This window comes from Anser cygnoides, chromosome 23, assembly GCF_040182565.1.
Source record: "Anser cygnoides isolate HZ-2024a breed goose chromosome 23, Taihu_goose_T2T_genome, whole genome shotgun sequence".
In the NCBI taxonomy this organism is placed as follows: domain Eukaryota; kingdom Metazoa; phylum Chordata; class Aves; order Anseriformes; family Anatidae; genus Anser; species Anser cygnoides.
In genome coordinates this window covers 3,124,973-3,152,755 of record NC_089895.1, presented here as the reverse complement: position 1 = coordinate 3,152,755, position 27,783 = coordinate 3,124,973, and the positions used below count along the sequence as shown (strand labels likewise).

General features: G+C 46.0%; 2 protein-coding genes across 6 annotated transcripts; both read left to right on the top strand.

The window, feature by feature from the left end:
- The first annotated feature begins 40 nt into the window (after positions 1-40).
- AGTRAP (angiotensin II receptor associated protein) lies at positions 41-9,091 on the top strand. Of its 4 annotated transcripts, none has more exons than XM_066982304.1 (6): positions 41-228; positions 4,891-4,925; positions 5,123-5,234; positions 5,839-6,037; positions 6,261-6,299; positions 8,238-9,091. In XM_066982304.1, the coding sequence occupies exons 1-6, from the start codon at positions 202-204 to the stop codon at positions 8,342-8,344; spliced, it is 519 nt and encodes a 172-aa protein (XP_066838405.1). In that variant the 5' UTR covers positions 41-201; the 3' UTR covers positions 8,345-9,091. The 4 variants fall into 4 exon arrangements, with proteins under 4 accessions (XP_066838405.1, XP_066838407.1, XP_066838406.1 ...); XM_048067756.2 differs by lacking the exon at positions 41-228 and adding an exon at positions 2,684-2,855; XM_066982306.1 differs by lacking the exon at positions 6,261-6,299.
- A 150-nt stretch (positions 9,092-9,241) lies between these two features.
- On the top strand, positions 9,242-27,347 carry C23H1orf167 (chromosome 23 C1orf167 homolog). Of its 2 annotated transcripts, none has more exons than XM_048067705.2 (20): positions 9,242-15,118; positions 15,519-15,562; positions 16,123-16,342; positions 16,530-16,705; positions 17,192-17,286; positions 17,651-17,834; positions 18,104-18,285; positions 18,601-18,787; positions 18,955-19,177; positions 19,770-19,951; positions 20,114-20,210; positions 20,586-20,650; positions 20,728-20,936; positions 21,679-21,823; positions 23,394-23,664; positions 24,233-24,341; positions 24,591-24,822; positions 24,936-25,071; positions 25,840-25,950; positions 26,991-27,347. In XM_048067705.2, the coding sequence occupies exons 1-20, from the start codon at positions 13,283-13,285 to the stop codon at positions 27,048-27,050; spliced, it is 4,764 nt and encodes a 1,587-aa protein (XP_047923662.2). In that variant the 5' UTR covers positions 9,242-13,282; the 3' UTR covers positions 27,051-27,347. The 2 variants fall into 2 exon arrangements, with proteins under 2 accessions (XP_047923662.2, XP_047923661.2); XM_048067704.2 differs by having other exon boundaries at positions 17,648-17,834.
- Positions 27,348-27,783: the final 436 nt, after the last annotated feature.

The window sequence follows — 27,783 nt, the reverse complement described above, 5'->3', positions numbered from 1 at the left end:
CAGAGCCAAGGCTTTCCCTATAGCGGAGGGGCCATAGGGGCGGTGGGGCCGGCCGGGCGGGTACGGGGCGGCCCCGGGGGCTGAGGCGAGGCCGCGTCCCGGCTGCTCCCGCCCCGCTGCCCTCCTCTGGGCGGCCCCGGGCCCGGCCCCACAGGGAGGCGGCCCCGCCGCCGGGAGTCTCGGGGCGGGCGGGCCGTGGCCATGGAGCTGCCTGCCGTCAGCCTCAAGGTACGGGGGAGCGGGGCAGAGCCGCTGCCGGGCTCCCCGGGGCGGAGGAGGCCGGAGGGAGCAGGAGGCGGAGGAGGAGGCCGGGGCTGAGGAGGCTCCCGCCGGGGTAACCAGCGGGGGGAGCCTGCGGAGCGGGCGCTCGGCCCGGCCGCCCTCTGGCAAAGCACCAGCCTTGAGCCCGGTGGGTTGCGGAGGGCTTTGAGGAGGAAAAGTGGGGATTTCTGAGCCTTCTTCATCACGCGGGTAAACGCTGCGAAAGCTCTCGGTCGCCCAGGCGGGCAGGCGATGACTCCGAGTTGTCTGCTAAGGGCAGCTGCTGAAGTGGCCGAGGAGTGGGCTGGGGCAGCTGCCTGCTAGCCTGTGTCCCTAAAACTTGTGTCCCTGGAGGTTCCTAGCTCAGCTGACCAGGACTAATCTAGGATAAACACTACCGAAGAGCCTGAGGAGGCAAAGTTTTTGCTTGTCAGGCAAAACGCCTTGGGAAAGTGCTCCCATTTGTTTTGAGGTTATCAGCACGTAGATAATAGAAGTTGCTTTTCTGGTTTTGGGCAGGGAGGGCTTGAATGGGAGCAATCTTAAAATTTCCTTAGATATTTGGTGGACAGAAATAGGAAATCAGGGACTTCTCACAGTTGCGTTAAATTTTAACTTTAGGAAGAAGCACATCCTTGCAGAGAAGCTGTAGGAGGTTAAAATCACTCGTTTGCTTTTGACATTGCTGTTTGATATTGAAGCCTTCCCTGATACCAGGCAGATGAAACTTTCCTCTATTTTTCCTCCTTTTATTGTGTTTTCAGATCCCTGAGACTTCCAGGCGCACATGTCCCTTTTCCCAGCTTCCCTATTTTGTGTATCTCGTCTGGTATGGCAGGTTTCAGGAGCCGCCTTTGGTTAAAACTTTGCCTGAGGAATGAAAGCATCACAGATCACATCAGGTTTTGGCTGCTATTGATTCACAAAGCTGTGAGTGGTGGGAGCCTTGGAGCAGGCTGCCCACGGGTGGGGAGGACAGCGTTTTCTCGGCTGCTGTTAGGAATTCAGCTTTGTACAGGAAGGCTTTCATGTGAATGTGCTAAATGAAAGCTGAGAGTTCATATAATCATGTTTCCCCCTCTTAATAGCTCACGGAGAGAAGTGACTTCCCTTTTTAGAGGTGCATAAGCAAATGGATTTTTCAAGGCCTGTCATGTGGATTGCATCACATTCTGGAAAGTGGCTGATATTTGGCGCTGACAAATTTCAACTACTGTACAATTCCCAGAGCACTGGAAGATTAAAAGGTCTTGTGTTCTGCTTTGGTTTTTAACTACCCCCCCCTCCCCCCCCATGCTAAAGCAGTGAAAAATTACATCTAATTAAAAAAAAAAATCTGCCAATGAAATGCACATTCCACCATGGGAAGTAGAAAACAGACATAGTTCCTGAATGAATGAGTCACCATGACAACATAACTAAAACCTTGCTGTTCTCTGGTTTTGGGGAACCATTCCCTAATCTCTTCCTGGGTAAGAGTGACCTTGATCTGGACAAACTATTTTCAGCATTAAGAAGTAACTGTTGTCAAGTCTGCTGGTACTGCTCTGGGGCTGAAGGTCTGCAGCATAGTGAGTTAATAACTGTACCTGCATCTTTGTACTGTGCCTGAGTTATGGCTGCTTCTCTGAAACACATCACAAAGGTGGGGAAGGCTTTTATTTGGAGACAGACTGGGAATAAAACATGCTGCTGCTATTCGTTGGCATTAACTGCTTACAGTTTCTGTGAGATTAAAAAGATGAGCCTCGTGAAAGAAAAGAGCTCCAAGAAAACTGCATGACTGAGTTGTGTTTGTGCCAGAACACAGCAATGTTTTACCTTTGAGGTCCCTCTCTAAGCTACTTGCAGATGAGGAATACACCCGTGGAACAGCATCTACTGGCTCAGCTCGAGTAGTAGTGCTTATTTTGTCAGTGAATGTTTGACACCTACGATTATAGCAGTAACTGTGCTAAACCTTGACATACAAAGTTTGATCAAGCTTGGACAATGCCTTACAATGCATGCGCCTGGAAATGTAAGTTTTCATTTCAGGCATTTTCACGTGCTAGGTCACAGAATTATAAAATGATTTTGAGTAGGAGAGACCTCTGTATGTCACCTAGTTCAACCTCCTGCTCAAAGCAAAGCTAACTTCAAAAGTAGCTCAAACTGGTCAGCTCAAAATTCAGCTGACTTGTAAAAACTTCCAAGGATAGAGCCATTACAAGCTCTCTGGATAGCCTGTTCGCTGCTTAACTACTCATTATTACTCTCAGCTCGCCCTGATGGGATGCTTTGAAACACATGATCATCTTGCCCAAAAGAGATGGGCACCAAATTTCTACCCCTCATATTTTACTGCCCTCAACGTTAGTTCAACCCTTAGGAGTTCTTTCTCTAAAGAAATAATGTATGCCCTTCGTAGATATGGACAGATTTCCTTGAACAGATGGAAATAAATTCTTCCGTCTTATCAGGAGACTGCCTGCAAATTACCTAATCTTTTGTGATGACTGTAGCCTTAAATCCCTTTCATTAAGGATATGTTTTCTATGTTAAAGCAAACCAAGACCATCAGCAAATTCCATACTGCCCTGAAGAACTGTCAGGTAACTCAGACTAATAGCTAGGAGGGAATGTTACGTTTATCTTCATGCAGTCCCCCATGCTATCATCCCTCATTTACGTGACTCTATGCTAGTGACTGAGCATGCTTCGTAACTTAATAACTGCAATATTGATCTAGACAGCTTTAAAAAAAAAAACTGCATTAATTACGTTAACTGGTGAGCCTTGAGGGGTCTTGCGGGTATGTAACATGCAATTAAATACTACCTAATTAAGAATTTCCCTGATGTTGTGATAGTCTCTTGAGTAAATGCTATTTGCATGTCTCCATTCTTACCCAGGAACATGTTGTATTTTACTGATTAGCAGTTTGTGCCTGGTCTCTGTGGTACAATTCGGGAGGAGGGGAAGTAGCGGGAGGTGGCGAAGTGTTTTGTAGGCTTTCGTGAGCAATTAAAAAAATATATCATTATTAAAAAATCTGTTTAAGCAGTGTTTGAAGTTATGACAAAGTCTGGGCTTCTCAGGGTGAATGCCCAGCAGATATGCTGGTGTATCGCAGTGAAGCGAGAGCTTTATCTTATCAGATATCTACGTTGTGATATCTTAGCAGAACAGTACAAGCCACAGCAGCTGCATCACTCCTGTTGATTTCCTGGCTCTGCTTCACTTGTCACAGCTTCATTGGTTATTAACCCGCCTTAAGCAACTAGTTCTGTGTGAAGTTAGAGCACGGGTAGAGGTTTTGAGCCAATAAACGTAGCAGGGTGTCGGTAGAACTTAAATATTTATTTTTTTAGTGTCTTAATGCCCCTCTCTGCATACAGCTTTCCCATGTCAAGCAAGTAATTTAGTTCTTCTCTACTTACTCATTTCCCAATTGTGTGTGTTTATATATATATATATATATATATATATATATATATATATGGAGGGGGGTAGGCATGTTTCAGAGGGGTTTTGATGTTTTCTGTTGCTTCTGTACCAAAGTCAGTGTAAATGCCAACTGGAGCCTTTCTCACAGAAGGGGAAAAAGGGAGAATGCCTGCTTCCCGTGGATCCTCTGATATGTAATAGAGTTGGGTCCTGGCTTCAGCCTTTCCCCCGTGAAGCTGCTAACAGACCCTGCCTTCCATATCACTGTTTCCATACCTGCTTAGAGAGCAGACATTGGAGAGTAATGTCCCATTGTCAAACATGGTTGAAATTGGGCTGCAGGTTCAAAAGCAAGTGAACACGTGGATATATGTATAGAAAAGAGTGAAGTGGTATATTTTTGCTCCCATTTGCTGTTTTAATAAATGCGTAGAGTATATCTCCTTGGTTACAGAAATGTCAAGTGCTCGTGAAGAGAATCCTTGCGTGACTTCTTACAGGGAGACGCTTTCTTTTTGGATTTGTTGCCTTGAGCAGCACAAAGATCAGGATCATTACGGACACCTGAAAAGTACAGAATCTCTGATAGCATTATCTTATTGCTGCTTAGGGCATTGTCAGAGCTTGGGCCCTGGTGGCTTCACTGGGGATGAAAAGAGCTGCGTACTGCGGCAGGATCAGTTCCTTAGGCTCCTAGAAGATACCTTCAGGTCTGTTAATATTGCAGCGAGGTTAATCCACTGTTCTTAACATGCTGGAAAGAGGTAAAAGGAGGATTTACAGAGGACTACAGCAAAATTGCTGGAAGCTTCGATCTTGACTATCCCTGGACATCGTGGATGCCAAACTGGTCATGTATAAACTGCTAGCACAGTGTGAATGAGATTGTACAGAAAGCAGGCAAAGTCTTGTGGAGTTCCAAAATCAATAATGCATTTAGGAAAGACTAAGTCAGCCTGAATCAACTGTCAACAGAGATGACAACAGTAATGAATGACTATAGTGTAGCACCACAGGAAATACTCAGCAAGAGAAGCAGAGAAAAATGGTTTTGTCTTCACTGTCCCAGTTGCTAAGCCAGCTTTCTGCAGTGGTTCATGGGTCCAGGGCACTCTTGGTGACAAGATAGTGTAATTTCACATCAATCTTCCCCCAGTGTTCCCAACTTGCTGACCTGTCTTCCTCTCTGTTTTTCCACAGGCCATCATTCTGGTACACTGGCTGCTTACAGTGTGGTGAGTAACTTGCCTGGCCTGGGTGAGAACAGGGTATTCCTTCAAAGTAGGTATGGGATGTTCTTGGGGAATCAGCACTCCCCATTTGTGCCTTGTTCAAGATCCTAAGCCCGAGTGCTTATATGGGAGGGATAAATGCAAACGCTGTTGCAGGCTTATTGTGAATTTGGGCTGGGTTTTTTTGTCTTGTTTGGCAGGGGATGCATGAATTACTTGTTTCCAGCCTCCTATGCCTGGGGAAATTTCAGTATCCTTGCAGTGGGGATCTGGGCTGTTGTACAGCGAGATTCCCTTGATGCCATCATGATGGTGAGTGTGAGAGTATTTGCCTTGACCCAGCTGCTTAGGGAGAGGGTGGAGGGCAGAAACAGCTCCTTTGAATCAGTGATGATCTTCAGCTGTTCCCAATATAGCAGTCAACAAGTCAAACTCACTTTTTCACCCCCAAGAGAGCCTGGATTTTACTTAAGCACTATAAACTGTGGTGAGAAGCACTCAGTATCTGTTATTTTGCTTCTCAGGGGTAAGGAATATCTGATTTTTATTTTTTTACCAGCTGTTGTGACTTTTTTAATGCCAGAAGAGGGCTCTGTGTTTAGTACGCTTGAGTTAGAGGGGCTTTATAAATCCCTTCTCTGATCATTAAAGAGATGGGCAAGCAAAAATAAGCAGCCTTGGAACATATCATGAGAAGGTGTATAATGGATGTGAAGAAAATGCATGACATACGAGATCATACAGTTAGGAATCTGTTGACACTAACCCCAGGTAAAGGGTTAGAAATGTGTGATACTGGGGTGAAGACATGATTGTGTGAATGCAGATTTTCCAGCAAACAGACCCTGTAACTGACTGTTACTCCTAGTGGTTAATCCCCTGTTCACCTTACATCCTGTTCCCTCTCTACTTCCAGTTCCTGACTGGCCTGCTGCTCACAGTCCTCACAGACATCATTCATGTCTGTGTCTTCTACCCTTCAAATGATTATTTGACTGATGTGAAGCGGTTCAGTATAGGCATGGCGATCTTCAGCCTCCTCCTTAAACCTGCGTCCTGCTATTTTGTGTACCAAATGTACCGGGAGCGTGGAGGAGAGTACGCCTTCAACATAGGTAGGATGCTGCTTCTGCCTCCGCATCCATGTGGGCCATACCCTCTGGTGTTAGAGAAGACTGCTTTCTACTCTGTACCCTTCAGCCTGAGCCTTGTGCAGCTGGATTCTGTCCCCCTTTCCAGGGAGGGGGATGGCCCTTCTCTTTCTCATGTCTGTTTTCCTCTTTTGTGGTCCTGCCATGTCTTAGTCCTTAAATTTGCATTCTTCCTCTTTCCTTGCAGATCTGGAGTCCTCGTCTGACAGCAATTTTGCCCATTATGGTATTGACACCACTGCTGTCACTCTTATTCAGTGTAACTCAGGTTTTTCCTCTCTTCCACCTCCTGCATTTTTGTGGGCTTTTTGGAAGTCTTTGGGTGTCCTTCCCTCTTTGTCAACCTTTTATTTTCTTTCTGTGGGGAAAGTAAAGGCAGCATCCTGTATAGCTGGATTATGCCTGAGAAGGAAAGAAGCTGGATTTCCTATCTCTGTGCTTATGTGGGTCTCATCTCCTAGCTATCCTGAATGCTTTGGACTTCTGTTTCCTCACCTGGTAAATGGGACTGATGTTTACCTCATGCGACTTTGCTTGGAGGCACTCATTTTTCTCTTGGTTGTAGTTGCTAATGATAACGTGGCATCCTTGCCGGAGAGAAGGGCTGTGGCTGGATGTTCTCAGCTTCTTTGCCAAGCATGCCTGGTGCTAGTTCATAGTGGGGCAGCTGCCAGGGATTGTTTGCTGCATGGGAGTTCACCCTGGCAAAACCAGCAGCTTGGCACAGTTAGCTTTTTTTCCTTCCTAAGGCTGTGCAGGACAAAGGATGGTGTAACTGACGTTGCAGTGTTTGAAAGCTGTCACCTTCTTTGCTAGCACCAAAGCAGTATGAGGCTTCCTGTGAAAAGAGGTGAATGCCTCCAGGGAAGGAGATGTCACTGAAGGAAAATGGTGGTTTCAGGGTGTTACGTGCTATTTGCATCTCTCTAATGGTGGAATGTGGATGTCTTCTACATCAGCTGCTTGTGTAAATGCCAGGCAGATTTGTCTCAGCCATGTCAGAAGGCCTGTGTGACAACTGTGGTGTTCTGCTATGGGCTGTGTTTGTGCCTGTTTATGAGCTGCTTACTGCTTATAACTGGGATTTGACATCTGTATCCCATGGGAAGTATAGGTATCATTATGGAGTGACTGATTTTCCCCCCCTTTGCTTGGAACTTGGGAGTATTCTCCCTTTTTACCACAGTACTCCAACACAGGCATACTGTCAAAGAGTTTCTTCCTAGGCACAGGTTGGAATTCAGTCACTCTGCAGTTTCATATCTTCTCCTGAACTGTCTTTCTAACAACACTCAGTATGAACTCTGTGCTGTTTTCTGCTAAATGTGGCTGACAAACTTTCCCTCGTTTTCCTAATATCTGGTATTTTCCTTTTGAACTTAACTGTGCTCTGTTGTTTTTTTTTTCTGGTCCTTTCTCATTTTCTTTTGAAACAGATTTTTTTCAGCTTGGCAGCATTCTTGCTGCGTAGAACAAGCCTCTCGTGGTTTGGGACCCACCTTTGATTCAGGTTGCTTTCTAGCCGTGGCAGATGCCTGACCTATAGAGAGCTGTCTGTGCACACTTTTGGTTTCTGTCCTTTCCCTGCTCATCCCCTGGACAGTAAGGTGATTTTTGTACCGGTCTTGTACCATGGACAAATTGTTCATAGTGCAACTGGGAGCACTGCTGGATTCCAAAGTAGTGCCATGGTGTGGCACACTTGAGACATAGCTGGGTTGTTGGAAGAGTGGTTCACAAATGAATCATGCTCTTAAGCCCATGCTGTCAGCTGGCCATGGTTCCTGCTGCTTCTGTTTGTTGCAAGATCTATTGATTTTTCCATAAACTCATCTCATAAACTTGATCTTGCTGAAATATGCTATTACAGCAGCCTGCTATGCTGCTATGTATTATTGCAAATTTTGCTTTCTAAACAGCCCCATGGCTAAAAGCGCTTCTTGGGGAGCAAAGGGGCATGTTCAAATACACCTCAGCTATTCTGCCTTTGTTGGAAGGATGTTTTCTTACCTCCTGCCTGTATACTGAAGGTCCCAGAACATGTACTGGGGAGCTGGTAGAGTAGCCAATGTGGTATGCTCCTGAGCTTTTGTTTTTTTCTAGAGGATTCAGTTTTTGTGCTTCTTATTTATTTTCAAGCTTGTTCTCTTCCCTTTCTGTTCAGGTCTCACCCGTGCAGGCCAGGATCGCAGCACCTATGAGCCAATTGATCAACAGGATGCCTCTCCGCAGTGGCCTGACCCAAGCAAGGCAGCCCCGCATCCATACTGAGGTCCTCATCTGCAACAGAACGGACACCTCCCTCACCCAGTCCAGCCTTACACTACTCCCATGTCTGTTTTGATGGCACAAGACCTGCTACTGAGCAAATAGGAGAGGATGTGATTATACTTTTCTTTCACCTCCCTGAAGGTTAGGCAGAGGGGTTCCTGGAGTAAGTCCAGAAGATCTCTAATAACATGTTAAGCACTGTGACTTTGTAATTCCTGTACCCTTTCCTTTCCTCTCTCCCCCATATCCCTCCCCTGTATATGCAAGTGGATGAACCTACTACGTTCTTCCAGGTTTTGTACTGGGCATCCTCTCTACTGTAAGTAAGGGAACCACTCAAATACTCCTGGACAAACTATCTTTAAAAGGCTTACGGACTGCTCTTAACACAGTTCTGCCTGCTTTCATGCTGATACATTTCCAGGAAACATCTGGGAGTTCCTGGGGGGTGTTTTTGATGTTTTTTAATTAAGATTTATGACCGTAACTCCCTGTGCTAGCTGTGGTTTTGCATACAGCTGATACATTGGTATCAAATGCTCTTGCTGGACCAGAGAGTATTCACTGATGCTTTTACACAAGTTGAATGTCCTTTGGGATACTTAAAATGCCTGTTAAATGTTGATTATAGATGTTCTGTGCCTTGAAATGTCCTGCCTTCAGTTGCCTGTCTTAACAGAACTGGAAATGTTACATTTTTCTAAGAAAGCTATAAAAATGAACACAGATTTTGTGTTAGAAAAATTACACTGGTCACCTATGTCTTATTTGAAAATGTATGTATTCCTAAGGATTTGGGACTGTAGCCAGGCAGTCTGGGAGGGCCATTATGGGGCAAGATCTACAGGGCTTCGACGGCGTTAGTGTAAGCTTTACACAGACACGTGATGGGTACTGCAAGGGGATGTGTGTGTGGGTGATGAAGGTAGGCTAGTAAAAGGACTGAGAAAAGGAAGAGGTGGGTTTGTGTAGCTCTACACAGCAGCGAACTCTGGAGTGTGTCAAACTATAAATACTCATCTTATGCACAGCAAACCTGCCATGCTGTGACTTTCAGGGTAAAATACTTAGAAACCTGTTGAACACTTGTTTTTTAGGAGAAAAGATTGTCAGCCTTAGCAGAATGAAAATACTAGTGCTGGGAAGATCTGTGTTTTTTCTGAAGCAAGTTCACATTCAAAGCATACATCTGTTATTTGACAATTGCATTTCTCTTTCAAGACCTGCTGCTGTGTTGACTCTTCAGTGACCAAAAGCCCTGTTAACTTTGCTTTATCCTCTAGAAACATGCCTTTTCTATTCTTAAAAACAAGCATTTTTCTCTCATTTCATTCCTTTAAACATCAGCAGATGCTTCATTCCTTATACTACACAAGCATTACAGCGAACCGCTGCTGTACCTGGACCATCATCACTTAGGCTAGGACTGAGCGTGTGGTAAATGCCATAAAACTGCAATAGTCTGGTTTAGTCTCCTGAGATGAGTGTTGTGGATTCACTTTGCAGGCTGCCATGTAACAAAGCACTGGACTAGGAATCGGTCTACTCTGTTATCAGGTGGGGAAGAATGAAGAATAGGTAGGCAGAATTTTCTAGGTTTTATAGGACTGCATGTTCAGCTACTGCTTTTCAATTCTTCAAAATTGTACAGTGAAAGTATGGATCCCTGAATAACGTGCTTAAACACTCAGACTGTAAGCAGCTTTTCCTTCCTTAGACCAGTGGACCACAGACAAAATGGCTGCTTTAAATGCAAAGCTTTTTGAGTATTTGCATGAACATACGGTTACATCTAATGAGGCCTTTCCAAGCCATTCTCCAGTGGAAGGAAAAAAAAAAATCTATCAGTACCCATCTAGCTGACCTGCTGTGTGCATTCCTGTGGAGAATTTAGATCTGGGGAGCTGAGAAGAGGAAAAACAAGGCAGGATTATTAATATGCTTACTGTGAATCAGGGATGCCAATTTGGGGTGTTAAATCAGAGACATGACAGTAAAAACCATGCCCTTCTCCTGGCTTCTGAGGCAGAGGGCGGTTGTTGGTTAAAATAAGCACCAGCGTGTTCTCAGATCGATACCTGATGTCGGAGGGCTTGTGGGGCCTCATCCAGCCCGTCGTGTTGCCGCACAGCCTGGCCTCACCACAGGGCTCCTCTCAGTGGGGTCTCCTCTGCCAGACGTGCAGCAGGTGCGATGCTCTGTTTTCTTGTTTTTCTCGCTAATTCTCCAGTGCTGATGTGCCCTGGTGTGTGTTTTTTTTTGGGGGGTTGGCGTTTCCCACCTGCAGTGCTGCTGACAGGAGCCAGGGCATGGGGTACCTGGCGGGCGGCAAGGGGGAAGACGCATCCCCTCCACTGAGGCGCTGAGCGGGCACCTGGCACAGCTACACCCGGGAGAGGCTGCAGGTGAACCACCCCTGCCCCACCTCGTCTGGGTCGTGGTGAGGACTCAGCTTTAATTAGCCATGGACGAGAGCCGCTTTCCATCTGCAGCCCTGGGGACAGGCGGCGTTGCTAATCGTAGGGGATAAGCTGCTTACGGTGGCCCAGCTGGAGTGAGCTCACTGCTGGGGTTTGGGCGGTAAGGGGGGGGGCAAAGCAGCGGGTTTGCCCCAGCGCCCTGAGGAGCAGGGACAAAGAGGCGGCTGTCCTGCCCCTGAGGTCCTGGCGAGGCCGAGCGGCATGTCCGGAGACGGCTGTCCGAGTGAGTAAGTGCCTGTGAGGAGAGGTTTGTGTCAGCACCCATGGAGACTGCTGTGGACCCCGGTGGGATGCCCCCAGTGATGGGGCCTGTGCCTGCTGCAGGCCTGTGAGCAGCTCCCCCGGGCGCGGGTGGTGGGCGATGGGTCCCTGCTCCCTGATGCAGCTCCTGGGATGCTGGTTCCTGGCTGGCTGCATGGGAAGGGCACTCCTGTGAGGCCGTTCCTCAGCTGCTGGAGCAGTAACTGCCCCCCTGGCAGCTTCAGGGAAGAGTACTCGTACGTGTCTTTTAATCTTAAAGTAAAAACATGAGGCTCAAGGCTGAGCATGCATTAGAAATGATGGTTTGGTTTGTAAGAGCGAGCAGTGGGGCAATAGTCTTGTTTCTAAAGCATGCGTGGTGTGATGTGGGACCAGCCACTGGTCCCAGCTTGGACTGTGATCTTCAAGAATAGGAAAATCATCATTGTCTGTGTGGTACTTACGTGTTTGTTATGTATTTGTCCTTGATATCATACCACTAAAGTGGTATTCACTTGAAAGAGCTTGAATTACTCTTCATGAATTATGCTATTTACTTTTGCTTATAACAACACCAGAAGTACACTGATCAGCTTAATTTTTGTTTACATAATTGGATTTACTTCATGTTTTAATGCATTAGTGTTTGCTGCACAATGTAAACTGTAAATAGTAGGCATGCATTAAATGCTTTAGCTGGAAACATTAAAAACAACGTGAAATCTGTAGGTTGTGGATTTTTGCAGTTTGCAAAATACACAGCTTGCCTTGAGTATCTCTTTTGGCCTTAGAGGAAATTTTGAAAAGCACTTCATAACGATCTTTTTGCCTCTTGAGTGAGATTAAATACTGCTTAAAAGTGGCTACGTTAAAATCCTGACTGGCAGTTATGGAAAGGATAACAAACTGCTTTTTAAAGGATGCTATTTCTTTCAGGTCTCAATGAGACTGAAATTAGGAATGAGTCAGGTGAAGAACAACCACTAAAATAATCATGACAGTGTATTCGGTCTGGTACCTGGCAGAAAGAACTGGAAAAGTAATTGGGAAAAAAAAAATGCATTAGTTATTAAGAAAATAGGTTGTCTAGGCTCCTGGGAGTAAAAGTCTGGTGCCAGGTTTCAGGTGCTCATGGAGCAAAACAGCACTGATAAAGCATGATGCTGTCGTGTCCTTTCACCATTCAAAATCTTTTATAGTATTCCTTTGTGATGCATTGCTAGTTGTCTGGATATTCCTGGGATGCAAGGACAGCTTCTACAGATCACCAATCTGCTACATTTTGATGTTATACATTAGGGTAAGTGCCCTAAAGAAGGCATCGGTGCTTTGTCTGTTCGTTCTGTAGTTGCCAACTTCTGCTTGTCTTGAAAAAATAATGGAATCTTTCCATTCATGCTACGTTTGACATGAAAGGCAGTAACAGCAGTTCCCAGGGATAATTGCAACGTTGCATGACTATCTACTGTCACTTCAGCAATTGAGTGTACTCCCCGGTCTGTGGTATGTGAGGAGCACGGGCATGCTGTTTGCAACCAGGGATGACTCAGGCTCAGATGCTTTGGAAACAGAATCCAATTTGAAAGGAGACTTTCTGCTATTTGAGTACATTTGAAAAAGATGATGGGCATTTATTTTATAAGCGAATCTGTCTTTCTTTTCAAATTGCCTCTTTTTTTAAGATGGCATAGGTGTGTCTCTTTCACAATGCCATTTTCATTTTTTAAATGAAAGATGGAAAAGAATGCTTAGAATGACAGAGTGATTGCTAACTTGTATTTAAAATTTGAGAGAATGAAAGTACAGTCCCCCTGAATTGCACTTACCCATTACCAGCAACTTAAGGATCTGTGTTCTGCATGAGACTTGTATGTATAACCATCTGACTTAATAGCAAATTAGGCCTCCCATCTATGTCCTAATTCTTCCGAGTTAGGGGACACTACGGATTCTCTCTGTATTTAGAGAGAGTTTCATCCTGTAGTGTGAACAAGAAGAAACTGGTCTCTACATAGCCTTGAACCTTTGTGGGGCTGTAACATGATTTGTGAACAAATTTCCAGTTGTTACGCAGTTAAACAGTACCTTAAGTCCAGACATTGTTATTCCTACCAGCCTTGGAGAAAATGTGTGTGGAGGAGATCCGAACTTGATTTCTGATCAATGAAAGGCTGGTGAAGTGGAGACAAGAGACTTAAAACGCAAGTACCCAAAGCCTATGGCAAACTGTGGAAGATGTGATGAGAAATATGCATGCTCCTTTGTTTATATTTCTTCTTATTTTTCTTCAGAGCAAAGAAACATTCAGAAGAATGTGAATGTTGATCTGTATTTGGGTGTTAGAAGTCAAGTAGACGTTTCTCATCGCTGGCCTGAGGCTGCTGCATTTGATGTAACTCCCAGCCAGGCAGCAGGACAAGGCTGGGTTTGTACCACACCTCTGTCACTTGGGCAGAGCGAGCCCAGTCCGATACAGACTAATCTCTCCTGCCCTTCTCAGCTCTTCCAGGACACCACCAGTCAGTTCTCCAGTTCCCGCTTCCAGCAGCAGAATAATCTCTGCTTCAGGCTGCAGCAGCACAGCTCTCAGCATGTGGCTCACAGGATTCCCCATCTTGCTTTGTCAGTGCAACACCATCAGAAAGCAAAGGCAGTTGGCACCTGCTCAGCACCTACTGCTCACCATCACTGTTCAGAAGGAAGGAACAAGAACGGTGACTACCCAGTAGAAAAACAGCAGCTCCGTCCTGTATCTTGTACTGATCCTGGGAACCCTTCACTGGTCAATAAACATTTGTCACTTCATACTGTAGATTCCCCTCTCAGACACAAATCAGAGCTGTGTCCCTCTTCAAGGAGCTCAGGTGACAGTGTGAATGCTTGTCCTAGTTCAGCCCTGACTTTGGGGGATCTCGGTCTACCTAATTTGGAGTCCCTTCAGACTCTCTTGCAGTTGTCACGGATTTCTGCTGGCTTGTACTGTTCAGTCTGGAGACTGAAGCAAAAAATTGTTTTGATGGGAATACGGGGCTCCCTTCCTTTGGAGCCCAGCTCTCCTCCAGGCAGTGGCAGTTTGTGCTTTGCTCCTGATGATTCAGCTTCTAGTACCCTGAGCACAGGAGAGCAGCTAGCTGGAGTGAAAAATGGTGCTGCTCAGGCAAGGTTGAAATGGAGCATCCCATTTGCCAAAGGCTGGAGCCTTGATGCAGTGGCAAGGGACTTGAGTCATGCTGAACCTATCTCTGTCTCTCATGGATGTGGGTGTGTTGACTCCAGCATGTGGAGAACGAAACTTTCAGGTGACATCTGGCCAGAAAGACTGTCTGCTGGGGTGGGCTCTGGCAGGCTTGTGGATACAAAAGCACATTCCTCCAACAACTGCTCCCCTCACTTCAGATGCCAGTCCCAGGCAAAGTCAACTCCAGAAGAAACTGGTGGTCTTTATGTTCATACAAAAATTCATTCTTCTGAAAAGGCTCTTAAAGAGACATCTGGTGGGGCATTCGCATGTCCTATACCTTGGAAAAAAGATCTTCCAGCCAGCCTGTATCCTGAGGGTCTGCAGGTGTCAATGGAAACGTGTTTTGAGGGAGCTCAGATGAATGTTGGTGTAGCCATGTATGGGACTCCAAGGGAAGTGTGTTTAAGAGTCGCTTCTCCTTCTGGAGATCAAGAGTTTAGACCAATACAGCAGCTTAGTATTAGACCTGCAGAAGTCAACAATTTTGAACCTCCTGTTGAGTCCAGCAAAGTGTTAGAAGAGGTTTGTGACTCCATATCACAAGCAGCCAGGAGAATGACAGTGGTGGGCAACAGCCAGTCCAGCCCTTCCAGTATTCAGGTTGAAAAAGGCTTTGGTGAATATTCTGACATAGAATGTGGGAACGTGAGCAGAGAAGGAAGGAGAAACAAATGCTCCTACCAAAGCAGCTGGAGGAATTGGGAAGCTGATGCCAATCTTGACTGCTCTGAAGATCCTTTGGGGGAGAAGAGTGTCCAAGAACCAGAGTGCTGTGAAGAAGGGAACCAGGCACAGGAAATTGCCTGCAGAGAGGTGAGGGTGTGCTCACTGTGTAGCATCCCTGCTGACAGGTACTGCTTTTTGCTAGAGGTGCAGAGTTGAAGCACAATGGTGTTGGGGATGCTTGTCCTATAGTTTTCTGGCACTGAATGGCCAGAATATCCTTTGTGATGATCCGGCTCCATCCCAACATGTGCATCTTTCTCTTGCATGCATCTTCCTAAACACCAGCTTGTTCACTTGGTTGATCTTGGGAATGTAGACACCTGTTTGTATTTCCAGGATCTACATGCAGATGGGAAGCATTAAGCTGGTTTTTACTCTGCATAGCTGCAGGGTCCTGAAATTCCAGTTCTGTTAATGTCTGAAAACAGTCTTCAACAGTGGGGTAGTGAAATGATCATGTGAGTTACTGTTTTCTGTCTGTTTGCAGGTGTCAGAGAACAGCTGCTGGTCTTTGAAGGTGCATGAGCAAAGGTAAAAGACTGAATTTGTATGTGTGCTCTGGTAGTTAATGCGAGGAAAACTGGTGGAAAGTGGCTGAGGAACCACATCCTGGTTTTAGTATTTAACCTACATCATTCTGCCATTATTAGATCTGGAGCTACATCTACTTCTTTTCAAAGGTTTATTGTCTAGAATAGTGTGCTTTAAAAAATAATTTTTGTATCTTTTAAATTCTACCCCTTTGAATTTAACCTTCATTGTTGGTAGCAATGAAAAAGCATTGGTACTGTATGTGTTACTTTTCAGTGCAGCAAATTCTAGCATGCTCACTGCAGAGTTAGTGAAGATTAAGAACTGTGCTTATCCACGAGATGGGATTCAAATTTGTGATCTGTGGATAAGATGTGTGTGAGATGGACGCCTTAATTTGGTGTGAGGCTGCAGGTTCTTCACTTTTTAGAGAGAGTGATTTGAAATACTTGTTTTCAGCTTGATGGCTGAAGTCTGATTGCCACCTCTTGGCTGCATTTAATTTTTATGTCTGTTAACTGGAGATCACCTCTGTTTGTTTTTTCTTTTTCTTCTCAAAGTTTCCAGCAGTTACGTGACAGGCAAATAGTAAGTAGGTATTTCCAAGCCTGGAGGGACCACATCCTCTGGAAGAGGGCTGCAGCCACACAGCTTTACAGGCGCCGACTGCTTCAGAAGGGCCTTGGGGCCTTTCAGTGGGCTGTGCACCTGAGGAGGATGCAGCTGGAGGTAGCCCAGCAGAGACATGCTTCGGCTCTGCTAGCTGCCAGCTTCCGCAAGGTGAGAATGGGCCAGTAGAAATAGTGCCATGAATTTTCTGTTCTCTGAAATCTTTTCTGAGGTCAGAGAAGACAGAAGTTGTATTTGGATAGGGAGGAGGAAGGAGTACCTGTGTGAAATTCAGTGGTGTGGACCCTAGTACTGACATTTTGCCTACAGTTTGTTCTAACTGTGGTTTCTCCTTCAGTGGAATGAAGCTGTAGCAAAAAGGGGCAAGAAGCAAGCTCCACAGCCTGCGCCATATTCTTATACCCAAAGTTCATCAGTGGGTTTGTCTGGATTAGGAAGATTAGCAACTATGACAACCTCAGCTCGGCACCAGCTTACAGCAGCATACTTGAAGGAAGCTGAGCAGGCTTGTAGGTAAGCTGAGAGGATTCTCTTATGTTATCTCAGACAAGTGGAGGTTTACAGACACAGCAAAATTTTTCTCAGATTGTGGAAAAATTGTTTCCAGGTCTGTGGATGTATTGCTGTGGATAACGTTGCAACAATTAGTAACTTAAAGCTCTTAAGAATGAAACAATCCTATTTCAGAACTTCTGGAACTTCTGTGCACTAGTGTTTCAGTCTGATTTGTCTGACAGAAATACTCCCATACTGTTTCTTGAGTTCAGCTACCATCTGTTTATGGGATACAGGTGTAAATAGCATCACTTCATTCCAGTCTCAAAGTCTCTAGCAGGACAGGGGATAGGTCAAAAGAAAAGACCTTTTCTGCCTGCTGATTCTGAAAGCAGGAGAGCAAGTCCAGACAGAAAGAGCTATCTAATGAGAAGTAAAGCTGTGGATTCTGTTCTGTGAGCGTTTTTGATCAGAAGGATGTTAAAGCATGCTTATGACTTTCAGGGTGGAGAGTGAACTCTGGACGCAGCTTCATCGTAGGCAGGGAGATGAGTTTTGTTGGAGAACTCAAGCAATCAGAGACATGAGACGTCTGGCTGGTAAGCACGTGTTCCGTAGCCTTGGAACAGCTTGAAGGAAGTCACTGTTTTACTATATTTCTTGGCTAGTCCTTAGTTGTTGCTTTGACCTGACTCTTTCAGAGCTCGATCCTGCAAATAGCTGGGCCAGTCTCTGGCGGTACAGGGTGGCTCACCTGCCCTGCCGTACATCTTTTGCTTTGCTTCTTGTATGAGTCCAATTGCAGCAGATGCAGTTGCTCCAGCAATGTGAGCTGTTTCCCTTAAATGCCTCAGACAGGTGATCTTCAGCCTGGAGATGTTTGCTGTGTGACACTAACTAGTCTGAAGATCTTCTAAGTTATTTTTCTTCCTGTCAATCTCTTCCTGCCCTGTAACATAGCAGCTTTCAGACTGTGGCACCTGCAGAAGGAGCTGCTGAGCAAAGAGGAAGCCAGGCTCCTGGAAGCACGTGCCCTGCTGGAAAAGAAGCGGCTACGAAACATTTTCCAGTTGTGGCGGTCCCAATGCTTAGATATGAAAAAGATTTTACAACTGACAACTTGTATCCAAAGAAGCTTAGTCTCCCGGTAAGTTGATGGGGTGTATTTTTAATGTGGGAAGTATTCACTCTGAAACTCCAAGGAATGATGGAGCCAACCTAGACAGTGATGCATTGTTCCATCTTAAAGCCATTGCATTCTTTTTGTTTTAAGAGTTAATAAATGTAGTAGTGTCTGTTGGTTGAAGACTGTATCGGTTTAGTGGTAGCAGAAATTTGATTTAAGGGACCTGGAAGCCAAAGTCCTGAAGAAAATCAGTAGTTCAGCATTCTTTTTTTTTCCTTTGGTCTTCTCAGGTGCTTCAGTGTGTGGAAGGAGACTGTTGAGCAGAAAGCATTTTACAGGTGCAACCTGGCCCATCTCAGAGTAGAATCACTGAGGAAATACTTCCAGCAGTGGGTTCAGATGCTGCAGATCAGAGAAAGCAATAAGCAGGTGATGGTGAACTTCTTCCTTCTGAGACGGAGGCAACGTTATGGTGAGCACCTTTGGGCATGTGCATAACCTTAAGATTTGGAGGTGCCTAGGCTCGTTCCTCCTCCACTTGTACAGTGGAGGAAAATAGCCTGGTAACAGCAGCTCAGATGGTGTTAACAAATACAATGGGCAGTGGATGGAGGGCTAGCTGTTCTGGATGTATCACTGATGCTATAGGCACATTGGTCTCTGTATCATAAACCCTGGAGAAAGCCTTAAACCTTGAAAGAAAGCTATTAGGGGGCTGAGCTGGACTGTTTCTTATCAATGCCTGCTGACAAATGTTGTCTTTTGTTAATCTCTGTAACTGGTTCAGGACCAGCTGTAAGCTCAGTAGCTGATGAGACTGTGACAGAGAGACATGACAGTCAGCCACGGTGGACGGCAGGGAGATGGTTTCCTGAGAAAACAGGCTACTCTCTTGATGACGTGTGCCTGAAGGTGAAACTGCAGAGAGTGTATCTGCTGTGGAAAGCGAGGCTTTATGAGCACCACAGAGCTGAGTGAGTGGTGAAGAGCCAGTTCCTGGAACTCTGCCCTCTTTGGTAGCATCCATTTGACTTCCAGTCCTTCTGGAAGAACCCCTTGTACTATCTGTCATGTCTGTACTAGTGTTCCCCTCTGATATCTCTTTTCATTCACTTTACTGTCTCAGTATCTTCTGTCTTAGTTCTTTCACTCAGGCTCTGGAGCAGTATAGACTCAGAAAAGCTCTGAAAGTATGGCATCAAAAGTTTCTCATGCTGAAGACAATTGAACCAAGTCCTAAGCACTCTCATGAGACTGTCTGTGAAGAATCTCTTGCCTTGCTGTTTTGTGAGGACCTCTCAACATCTTCTGGCTTCCACAGCAGCGCTCCAGCTACTCTCACTTCTCAAAGCTCGCTGGAAAAGGTGAGGATGTCTTGATACAGGGCATCTCTGCCCCTACATTCAGACTGATCTGATGTATTGTATTGTTGAAATTTTTCAAAATTTCTGCTTCAACATGGGACTGTCTTTAAGAAACTGTGCGTAGTATTTAGGCCTGAAGAGCCCTCAGCCTGTGGGGCCCTGGAGTTTGTGTCATCAGAAATTGTAAAGTCACTTCTCTCTGCATGTTCCCTACTTCATCATTTAGTGATATAGGGAGCAGCTGAGCTAGTGTGGTTCTCTTGTGTATTTGTTCCTGTTTGTGGCTGCAATGTGGAAAGGGTGAGATTAAAAAAAGAAGTCTTATCACTGAGAAAACTGGAAATGGGCATATGCACTGCCTCAGTGATGGTTTGCTGTGTTGTTTTGGGGTTAACCATTCCCAGAGTAGTACAGAAATAACTTTCCCATCAAGGATGTTTGCACTCCAGAGCTGCCCTTGCTAGCCTGCAGTTCCTTTGGAAGTATTCTGGATTGCTGAAAAGAGGATTAAATTATATGGTTAGAACTGTTAGCTGAGTGATTCCGTTGTGAGGACACATCTCATGGCATGTTCTTCTCTCCATACATACAGGAATACAGTTTTAGTGACAGCAGCCAGCAGAGCTGCTCTTCCATTGTGACTGCTGAAGACGTGACACATGTGCCATGTTACAGTTCTTCCCTGCAACTGCACCAGCGTGCAGAGCTGCCAGCTGAGCTCGATGGGGAGTTGTACTCGCAGGCCTCCTTCCCTTCAAGGAGTAGTGGATCTAGGTGAGTTGGAGCCTGGTTCCTGGAGATGCTGTTGGAAGTGGTCCCTTGTTTGGTCTGGCAGAATTCCTTGCTTCTGGCTAGTCACTCATGTCATCTCACAGCAGCCTTCCAGATACTTCCCTTCTTTCTCTCCCTGTTCTGACTGATGCTTTTGTCTCACAGAGAAAATTGGTTTGTGGGAGGTCAGTTCCAGTCTCTGGCACTGCAGAATCCAGACAGTAATGTCCAGCTGCTCATCGGTAACTCTACGTGGAAAGAGGTGAGGCTGAAAAACATACAACTGTTCTTTTGCGTAGCCTGAATTAGCAAAGAGCCTTTGGGTTTCAATATCAGCAGATGGAAGATATCACTGTTCTTCTCCTGTGTTCAGACAGAAGGTTTGGGGAATTGAGACATTTCTCAGGGCAGCTCTTCCCTTCCACTTTCTAGTTGAATTGGAAGTTGGCCATATATCTAGAATTTAAAATGGATGTTAGGCCCTCATGTTTGGATGTACGTGTGGTGTGAGGGGGTTAGCAACAGGGAATTAAGTGTCAGCTTTCACAGAAGGCACAGCAGTAAGAATGGGCTGAGCTGCATGGAGTGACTGTGTCCAAGCAGGAGTTCAGGATCTCTTTGCTTTTCTGTATTATAGGACTGCAATTCTGAGAGGGATGTGAAGAGCTGCTGGCACCAAGCAGAGAAATCCTGCGTGCAGAGGTATTTCCTTGTCTGGTAATCTCTGAATCTATTTGAGTTGTTCCTACAGACACTCCCGTGACTTCTGTCTTTCTCAGAGTCTTTCTCAGGTGGCATCACTGGGCTGTGGAAAACCAGAAACAAAAAGCAGCAGCAGCCCTTAAACATCAAGTTCATTGCTGCCAGACGGCTTTCAGCCTGTGGAAGAAGAGACTGGTCCAGAAAGTGGAAGCTGACCAGAGATTCAGGTGTCACATCCAGCAGATGACTGCTGATGCTCTGTGGTGTTGGCATTCCTACTGTCAAAGTGAGTTACCCCATCCTACAGCAGCACTTGCCTCTGTATGAGAACACTGGGAATGGCTGGGATGGAGAAACGCCTGCTTCTGGCTGTAACTCTGCACTGCTCATCTGGAATGGCACACTAGTCCAGGGGCCAGGGAGCACCTTGTTGCCCTGCTTTATGCTAGGGAGCTGATTATCCTTGGGAGTCTGATTGGAGAAGGGGCAGATCTCACTTAGCTGCACTACCAAAGGAACGATCAAGTAGTGCATTTTAGCAGCTAGGGAGTTAAATGCAGTTCCTGTGCTGCACTGTGAACTTGAACATGTTTCTTCAGATCCAACTGTCAGGCTTTGCTTCAGTGGGAGCAGGATGTATCTTTAGGGACTGCTTAACAGTCATGATCCTGTCCCTCAAGGGATTCCAAGTACTTTAAATGTGTTAAATACTTACACTGTGCCAGGGAGGGAGCACTCACAATTTTTGATGTTAAACTGCCTTGCGGATGAGAGTGGAGTTGATCTGTGATACCTTGCTTGGAGGAGGAAATAAAAAATGAAGGAGGTCTGACACTGCTTCCTGAACAAAAACCAACTTGGGGAAAGGTGAACTGAATAGTCTTTTCAGCTGCTAAAGAGAGAAATCTTATTATGGTCCAATTCAGTATTTGTAGCAGGTGTATTTTCTGCTTTTGTCTGGACTCTGTGATGGAGGGTGGAGGAAAGAAGTAGGACTCAGCTCAGCAGGCTCCTTTGTTTTCTCACAGGGAATTGTGCTATGAGAGAGCTGCAGCAACGATGGGTTCAGCACAGCCACCAGAAGAAGAAGAGGTTGATCCTGCAGACATGGTATTGCCAAACAAGGCAACTGAAAAATGCTGCTTTATTCTGGGAGCGTCTTCTCCTGCACAGGTTTGTTTCCTGCCTTTGAAGCATTTCCAAGGGAATCTGAGTGAAAAGCAATTTATGCAGCAGTGGATCCAGTGTATTCCGACCAGAGGTTGGGTTTAAAAGTACTGTTAACTTGTGCGTGAGCGGAGCTTCTGTAATTAAAAAAAAGAAACAACAAAAAAAGCAACAACTACAAAAAAAAAACGTAAAAACCTTAATGGCTGTGGTGTCTAGGCTCTATGCTCACCCCCACCCAATTGCATTTTTTTCTGCAAATCAATCTGTGTGGGGGCACCCTAGCAGGAAGTGTGTTTCAGAGAAGTCCTTAATGTTGCTCCTTCCTGTGGAGTATGTCTCCATCGTTAATCTTCCTTCTGAGCTCTCCTTTGAGAGAGAGCTTCTAATTTCTCACCTGGACATCAGTAAATAAATCAGTTTACCAGTCAGCCTGGACATGGTACAGGCTGAGCCCCCTCTCTTCTGAGGGGTGCATTTTTCATGCTAGGATAACCTGCAATAGATTATCTTCAGAGAAGTCTGCCAGGCAGAAGATATTTACACCTCTGCCCTTTGGTGCAGTGGGGCAATTTGCATAATGAAGGTCCAAGTGGAACGAGGAACCAAAAGGACAAGCCAGGAGTTAAAAGCAGATTTGCTTCTGGGGTTGCACAAGGGGCCATTCTTGTATCAGGGTACAAGAAAGATATAGGAGAAATTATTGTAGGTGTGGATTTACAGTGCTGTTGATATGTTAATAGTAACTCCTTCTGTAGAATTTTTTTCTTTTTAAAATTGAGGGGGGGATAAAATTGTCTGCATAAAGATTTATTTTTTCTAGCCATATATCCCATGTATGGCAGGTCCTTCTTTTGTTTCAGGCAAGAAAAAGATGAAAATCTGCATCTTTGCAACAAGCTGCTATCTCAAATCCAGCCTTGTTTTACAGCAAGCAGATTTAACTGAGTCTGCTGTGATCTGTGCTGAAGGAGGTTTTGGCAGTTTTATTCTCATCCCATAAGAAAAAGCTTTCGTCTATAAAGCATTATCTTAAAGATCAGCTGCTGGCACAGAGAAAGATCAGACTTTTTTTTTTTTGAGGGATCCACTAGGTGTAGTGGCAGGGCAGCCTGGGAAAAGCATTTGTTATGTCAGCAAAGGTAAAATGTTATAACATCGCGTTCAGTTTGAAGGGGCGTTTGAAGAGCAGAAATGCTAAAATGGCCAGAAGGAAGCAGTCATACTCTTGGGCTTCAAGGAGTTAGAAGTACCAGCTCTGGGAAACTGAAGTAAAAGGAGGGGAATTTTTTAGCAGAAAGCAATTGTAGTCAAGGAGTCTGGGCTTATAGCTCCCAAGGACAAGGCACTGGAAGGTACATAACACAAAGAAAGATACGTAAATGTCGATTGCAGATGGAGTAACAAGGAACAGCCCATTTTCTTGTTGAATGCTCTTATGCTTGCTTTGATCACGTGTGTGTGATACTACACAGTGGGTTGAAAAGGTAGAATTTGGTCCATAGTCTGTTCAGTGCTGTATCAGAAATGTGACTTTGGGTATCTGCCACTCTTCTGCGTTTGTATTATTTTCCAGGTGCCTAAACATCTGGGTCCAGGTCACTGCCTATAGACTGAGGCAGCACGAAGCCCTCTCTTTTTTCAAAAGAGTCAGAGAGCACCATCTCCTAGTAGCAAGCTTTGCTGAGTGGAGGGTGAAATTCTTGACAGCTAAACAGCAGGTGCTGAGAGAGGAGAGAAACCACCAGCGGCAGGGACGCTCTCAGGCTAAAGCCTGTCACCGTTGGCGACTGGCCTCGAGGGGACGGCAAGCCTTCCGCCTAGGGTCTGTGGCTGCTGTGAAACAGGTAAGAGAGGAAGGGCCTTATGAGACAATTAAGAACTCCCTGTTCTCTTCTGAAGCCTATGGTGGGGTTGTTAGGCCCTGAGATGCATTGACAGGGCTCATCAGAAAACCTGTTTGGACTTGTGCCTGTGGTGACTGCTTAGTTTCTGCCTTGAAATTCTTTACAGACTGTGCACACAACTTCATAATCTGGTACTGATTGCAGCCACCATCTGGATCGCAGCATTAAAGAACGGGGACATTTTGACCAGAGAGACAAGTGCACTCCTTCCTCTCTGCTCAAAGATGAGACGGGATAATCACTGCCCCTGCAGAGCAGGCAGAGCTGTCAGAGGTGCATACGATTTCAAAAGGTTCACAGCCAGTAAACCACAAGGAGCTGGATTGATTTGGAAGGGCTGAGTCAGTCCTGCTGGGATCTCATCTGTACAGTTTCTAGCCTGGGGTCTAGCACATTAAACTACCTGCAGGGTTATGAACATAAATGTACCTCTAAAGCTAGTCTGTGTGTCTGTGCTGTATGTGCACATGTTTAGTCTTGGCTGCAGCTGTGTTAATTCTGTTTGCAGGCCTGCAACTACTGGACAAAAACAGCTGCCTTTTCCCAGTGCTCACGGCAATGCAGTACCCTGATAGGTGCAAGGAAGAGCAGGAAGATGTCTCTGTCTTGGTCCCTAAGTAAGCAGACGCTCCCTTTTCTCTTCCTTTCATGGGACCATAGGGGGAGGGTGAGTGAGGAGGAAGGGCAGCAGTGTTTGCCAGCCAAATGACGGGATTTCTCTGTGAAGTAGGTTCTCAAGGCATTCAAATTTTGACTGTGAGTTGCTTCTGGCTTTAGTGGCCAAAGGACTGATGGCTCATGACAGCTCTGATCTCTCTGTCTAGCTCCACTGTTAACTCTTGTGTGATCTCTTTTTTCTTTGCTAGAAAGGAGAAGATGCAGAGAAAAGGCTTCAGCACTAGCTTCCTCCTTTGGGCTCTTTCCCAGTGCTGTTCACCGTTGGCTGGTGATCTACAGAAACCAAAGAAGAGCTGAAAGGCTGCTGCTCCCTCAGCTGCTAGAAAGACATGGCTTGGTAGGACCTGCTCCTGCACATGCCGGGATCCAGGAGAACAAAGCAGAGGTGGACTCTGAGAAGCGGGATGAGAAGAGGCTTGGGTAAGCAGAGTGGAGAGCTCTGAGCTTCATCTTTGTGCTGCCCCCAGAGGAAGACTTGCCTCTGAACCCTGTTGGACTGATAATGCTTGTTTTCCTCTCTTCTTTGCCTATAGGAGGAAGTATCTGAGGTGGTGGCATCGCACAGCGATGCTGCGCCGGTGCCAGCGTGGCAGGAGGCTGCGCTGTCTGGCAAAGGGATGGCATCAATGGAAAGAAGCCAGCAGGGTGGTGATGCTGGCACAAGTGTTGGTGAGTGTCTGGTACTGCTCTGAGGGTGGCAATGATGGATGTTACTGGGCAAGCCTGCTTTGCTCGTAGCCTCACTTTGTCCCAAGAGGTGAGACCTGGGCATTTAACACGCAGTAGTGTGCATGAGAAATCCCTTTTTGTTTCTGTGGCTATTTTTACCGGATTTCTCTTTAAAAGCCCGCATGGCAAACTGTCATACCCAGCTATTTAGTTGTGCTTTGCTCCATTTTACGGACAGGAGGCTGAGACAGGATTTGTACAGATTGTCTGCAGCCCGTGCAAGAAGTCCATAGCAAGTATTGCAGTCTGCGTTCCTGAGCATCCCTCTGGAGCCTGCAGCCTACTGAGGGATGTCGTGTGGTCTCCCGTTCTGCTCAGGCCGCAGCCACCTGTGGAACAGACCCCATGGTCTGTCCGGCTTCCTGGTCACGAACTCTGTGAGATGATGTGCTCTGTCCTGCCCCTGGGACAAGGTGACGTGATGCATGTGTAGCGCACACATACTCACTGAGGAGCTGCATGGTGTCTCTTAAAAGGGCACCGTCCTTGCCCCAGGGTACTGTAACTTAATTAGCCACAATATTTGCAGTAGATGGTAATTCAGCCAGAGCTTTGTTAGCAGCCAGCACTGTGGTTGGTTGTTAGCAATGCAAAGTCATTCAAAAGAGTACCGGGAAAGCAACTGGAAGCAAGGTGGAACTAGATGGAAGTGAGGTGGTTTGTCTGCCAGAGTCCATCTAATCTGTATGCTGCCTTTCTTCCTGGCAGGACCAGCAGCGGCTGGTAGAAAAAGCCTGGAGGGCATGGAGACGACGATACTTACAAAGCTGTGTGGTGCAGAGCTTTTTGGAAGTAGAAGCCAGGAGCTTACTGTCTCAGGTAAGCACTTAGGACTGCTTCTGTTCTGACATAGTCCTCTGACACAAGGCACCTAACAGTTGCACTGTCTCAAGGGTTAAAAGGTTTAGCTCAGGACACCAAATGCAGTTTTGCAAACCTCTCTGAAGAGGGCTATTATTTATTCCTGCCTGGAAGGTGAAACAATGTGGGGATATTGTCTGGGCCCACATGCTTCTTCTGTTGCTCCGGTAAAGGGTCATGTCAGAAAGAAAATTAGCCACAAACTGCCAGTTGCTTGAGGAATGTGAACCAAATCCTAGACACTCATGGCATTTTGATGTGTGGGAAACAGCTTCCTCTTACTCTGTGGCTGGGTTTGTGTCTTTACTAAGGAACCAAAATGTGGAAGGTGACAGGCTCTGTGACTAACCAACAAGCACCCCAAAGGGACAACTGGTGTTCCCTGTATCTCTCTCCCTAGACAAAGCACTTTTGTAAGGAGGAGTTGAATACATCAAGAGATGGGGCTTGTCCGTAACAAAGGGAAATAGCTTCCAGCTTTATATGGGTTCATCTTTGGTTGTTAGTCGCAGCTTTGTGCCAGCAGTCAATTTCCCTGACATGTGCCCCTTCCCCAGTGTTATCAGATGTTAATCCACTAATCCCCTGCCTCTCAAGAGTCCACTCAGGGAAGAAACAGGCTCCACGTTGTTGCAGGAAGGCTGTGGTGACTTGCACCCAGGGTCAGGCAAATAGCTATAAATTTAAGTGAGCAGGCAAAGCCCAAGATCTCAAATAGCCAGTTCCCTCCTCTGCTTCCCAAAGAGCCATGCAGGATTAAGTCTTCCTTTAACAAAATGAACAAATACTGAAATGGAGGGCATTGTCCCACTGATTTGTACTCTCCACTTGCCTTGTTGGCTACACCTACACAAGGGGCGCAGGGGAGGGCTCTCCTTGAATGCTGAGGCAGTTGGTATGGCCAGTGCTAGAGGGAGAGCTGTGTTCATGGGTACTGTGAGGGTGGCTGCATTCCCTCATGGGTAACCTGAGTATTTGATTTGTCCACTCTATTTAAGGCCTTTGGAAGGTGGCGCCAGCTAACAGCATTCCAGCTCAAGGACAAAGGACACCGCTGAATGGTGGGGGCCTGTCTGCAGCTGCTCATTTCAGGAGCGGAGGATACAGCTGGCTGTCACAACAAAGAGCTGGTCCGTTGCAATCAAGAAAGCAGCAAATGCTCTGCTCGCATAAAAACAGTGCTGCAGGCAAGAAGTGTGATAGCCAAAGGACAACCAAGAAGAGATGGTACCTAGTGAAAAGTCCTCTTTAAAGGACTGATACCGTACTTCCCTACAGCCACAAACTTAAACTTACTCCCTTTTGTTGTGAGATTACATCTCCTCTTCTAGACCCTGATTTTGTTGGAGTTCTGATTAAAGGTCAAAAAACACCTTTTATAGGAGCTCCCTTTACTCTTTTTTTTTTTTTGCTAGATGAAAGCTTAGTGTCGTGCATGGGAACAAGCAAGCACATTGGTCTTAAAGAGGTGAGCAGGAGTGTGCCTTTGGATTCTACAGGATGTAGCATTTGCAAAGTTTGGCCTGCCCTTTGTCAGTGTGAACATAGGCCTTTTATTTTTAGATTTGGCTCTTCCTGTAGGTGGGGGAATTCCCCCATGGCCCCCACCCCCTCCCCAAGTCCATCAGCTCTTCATTAAAGCTTTCACTGGGTGGCCAACCTCTTGACTGCTTCCTGCTGGTTCCTTTCTGTGCTGAATGGGCTAGGGATGAAGAAACCTGCTGGGAACAGCTGAGCACCAAAAGCTTTGCTGAGGCAAGACAGGCGTGTCTGACCCCACAACCTTCCCAT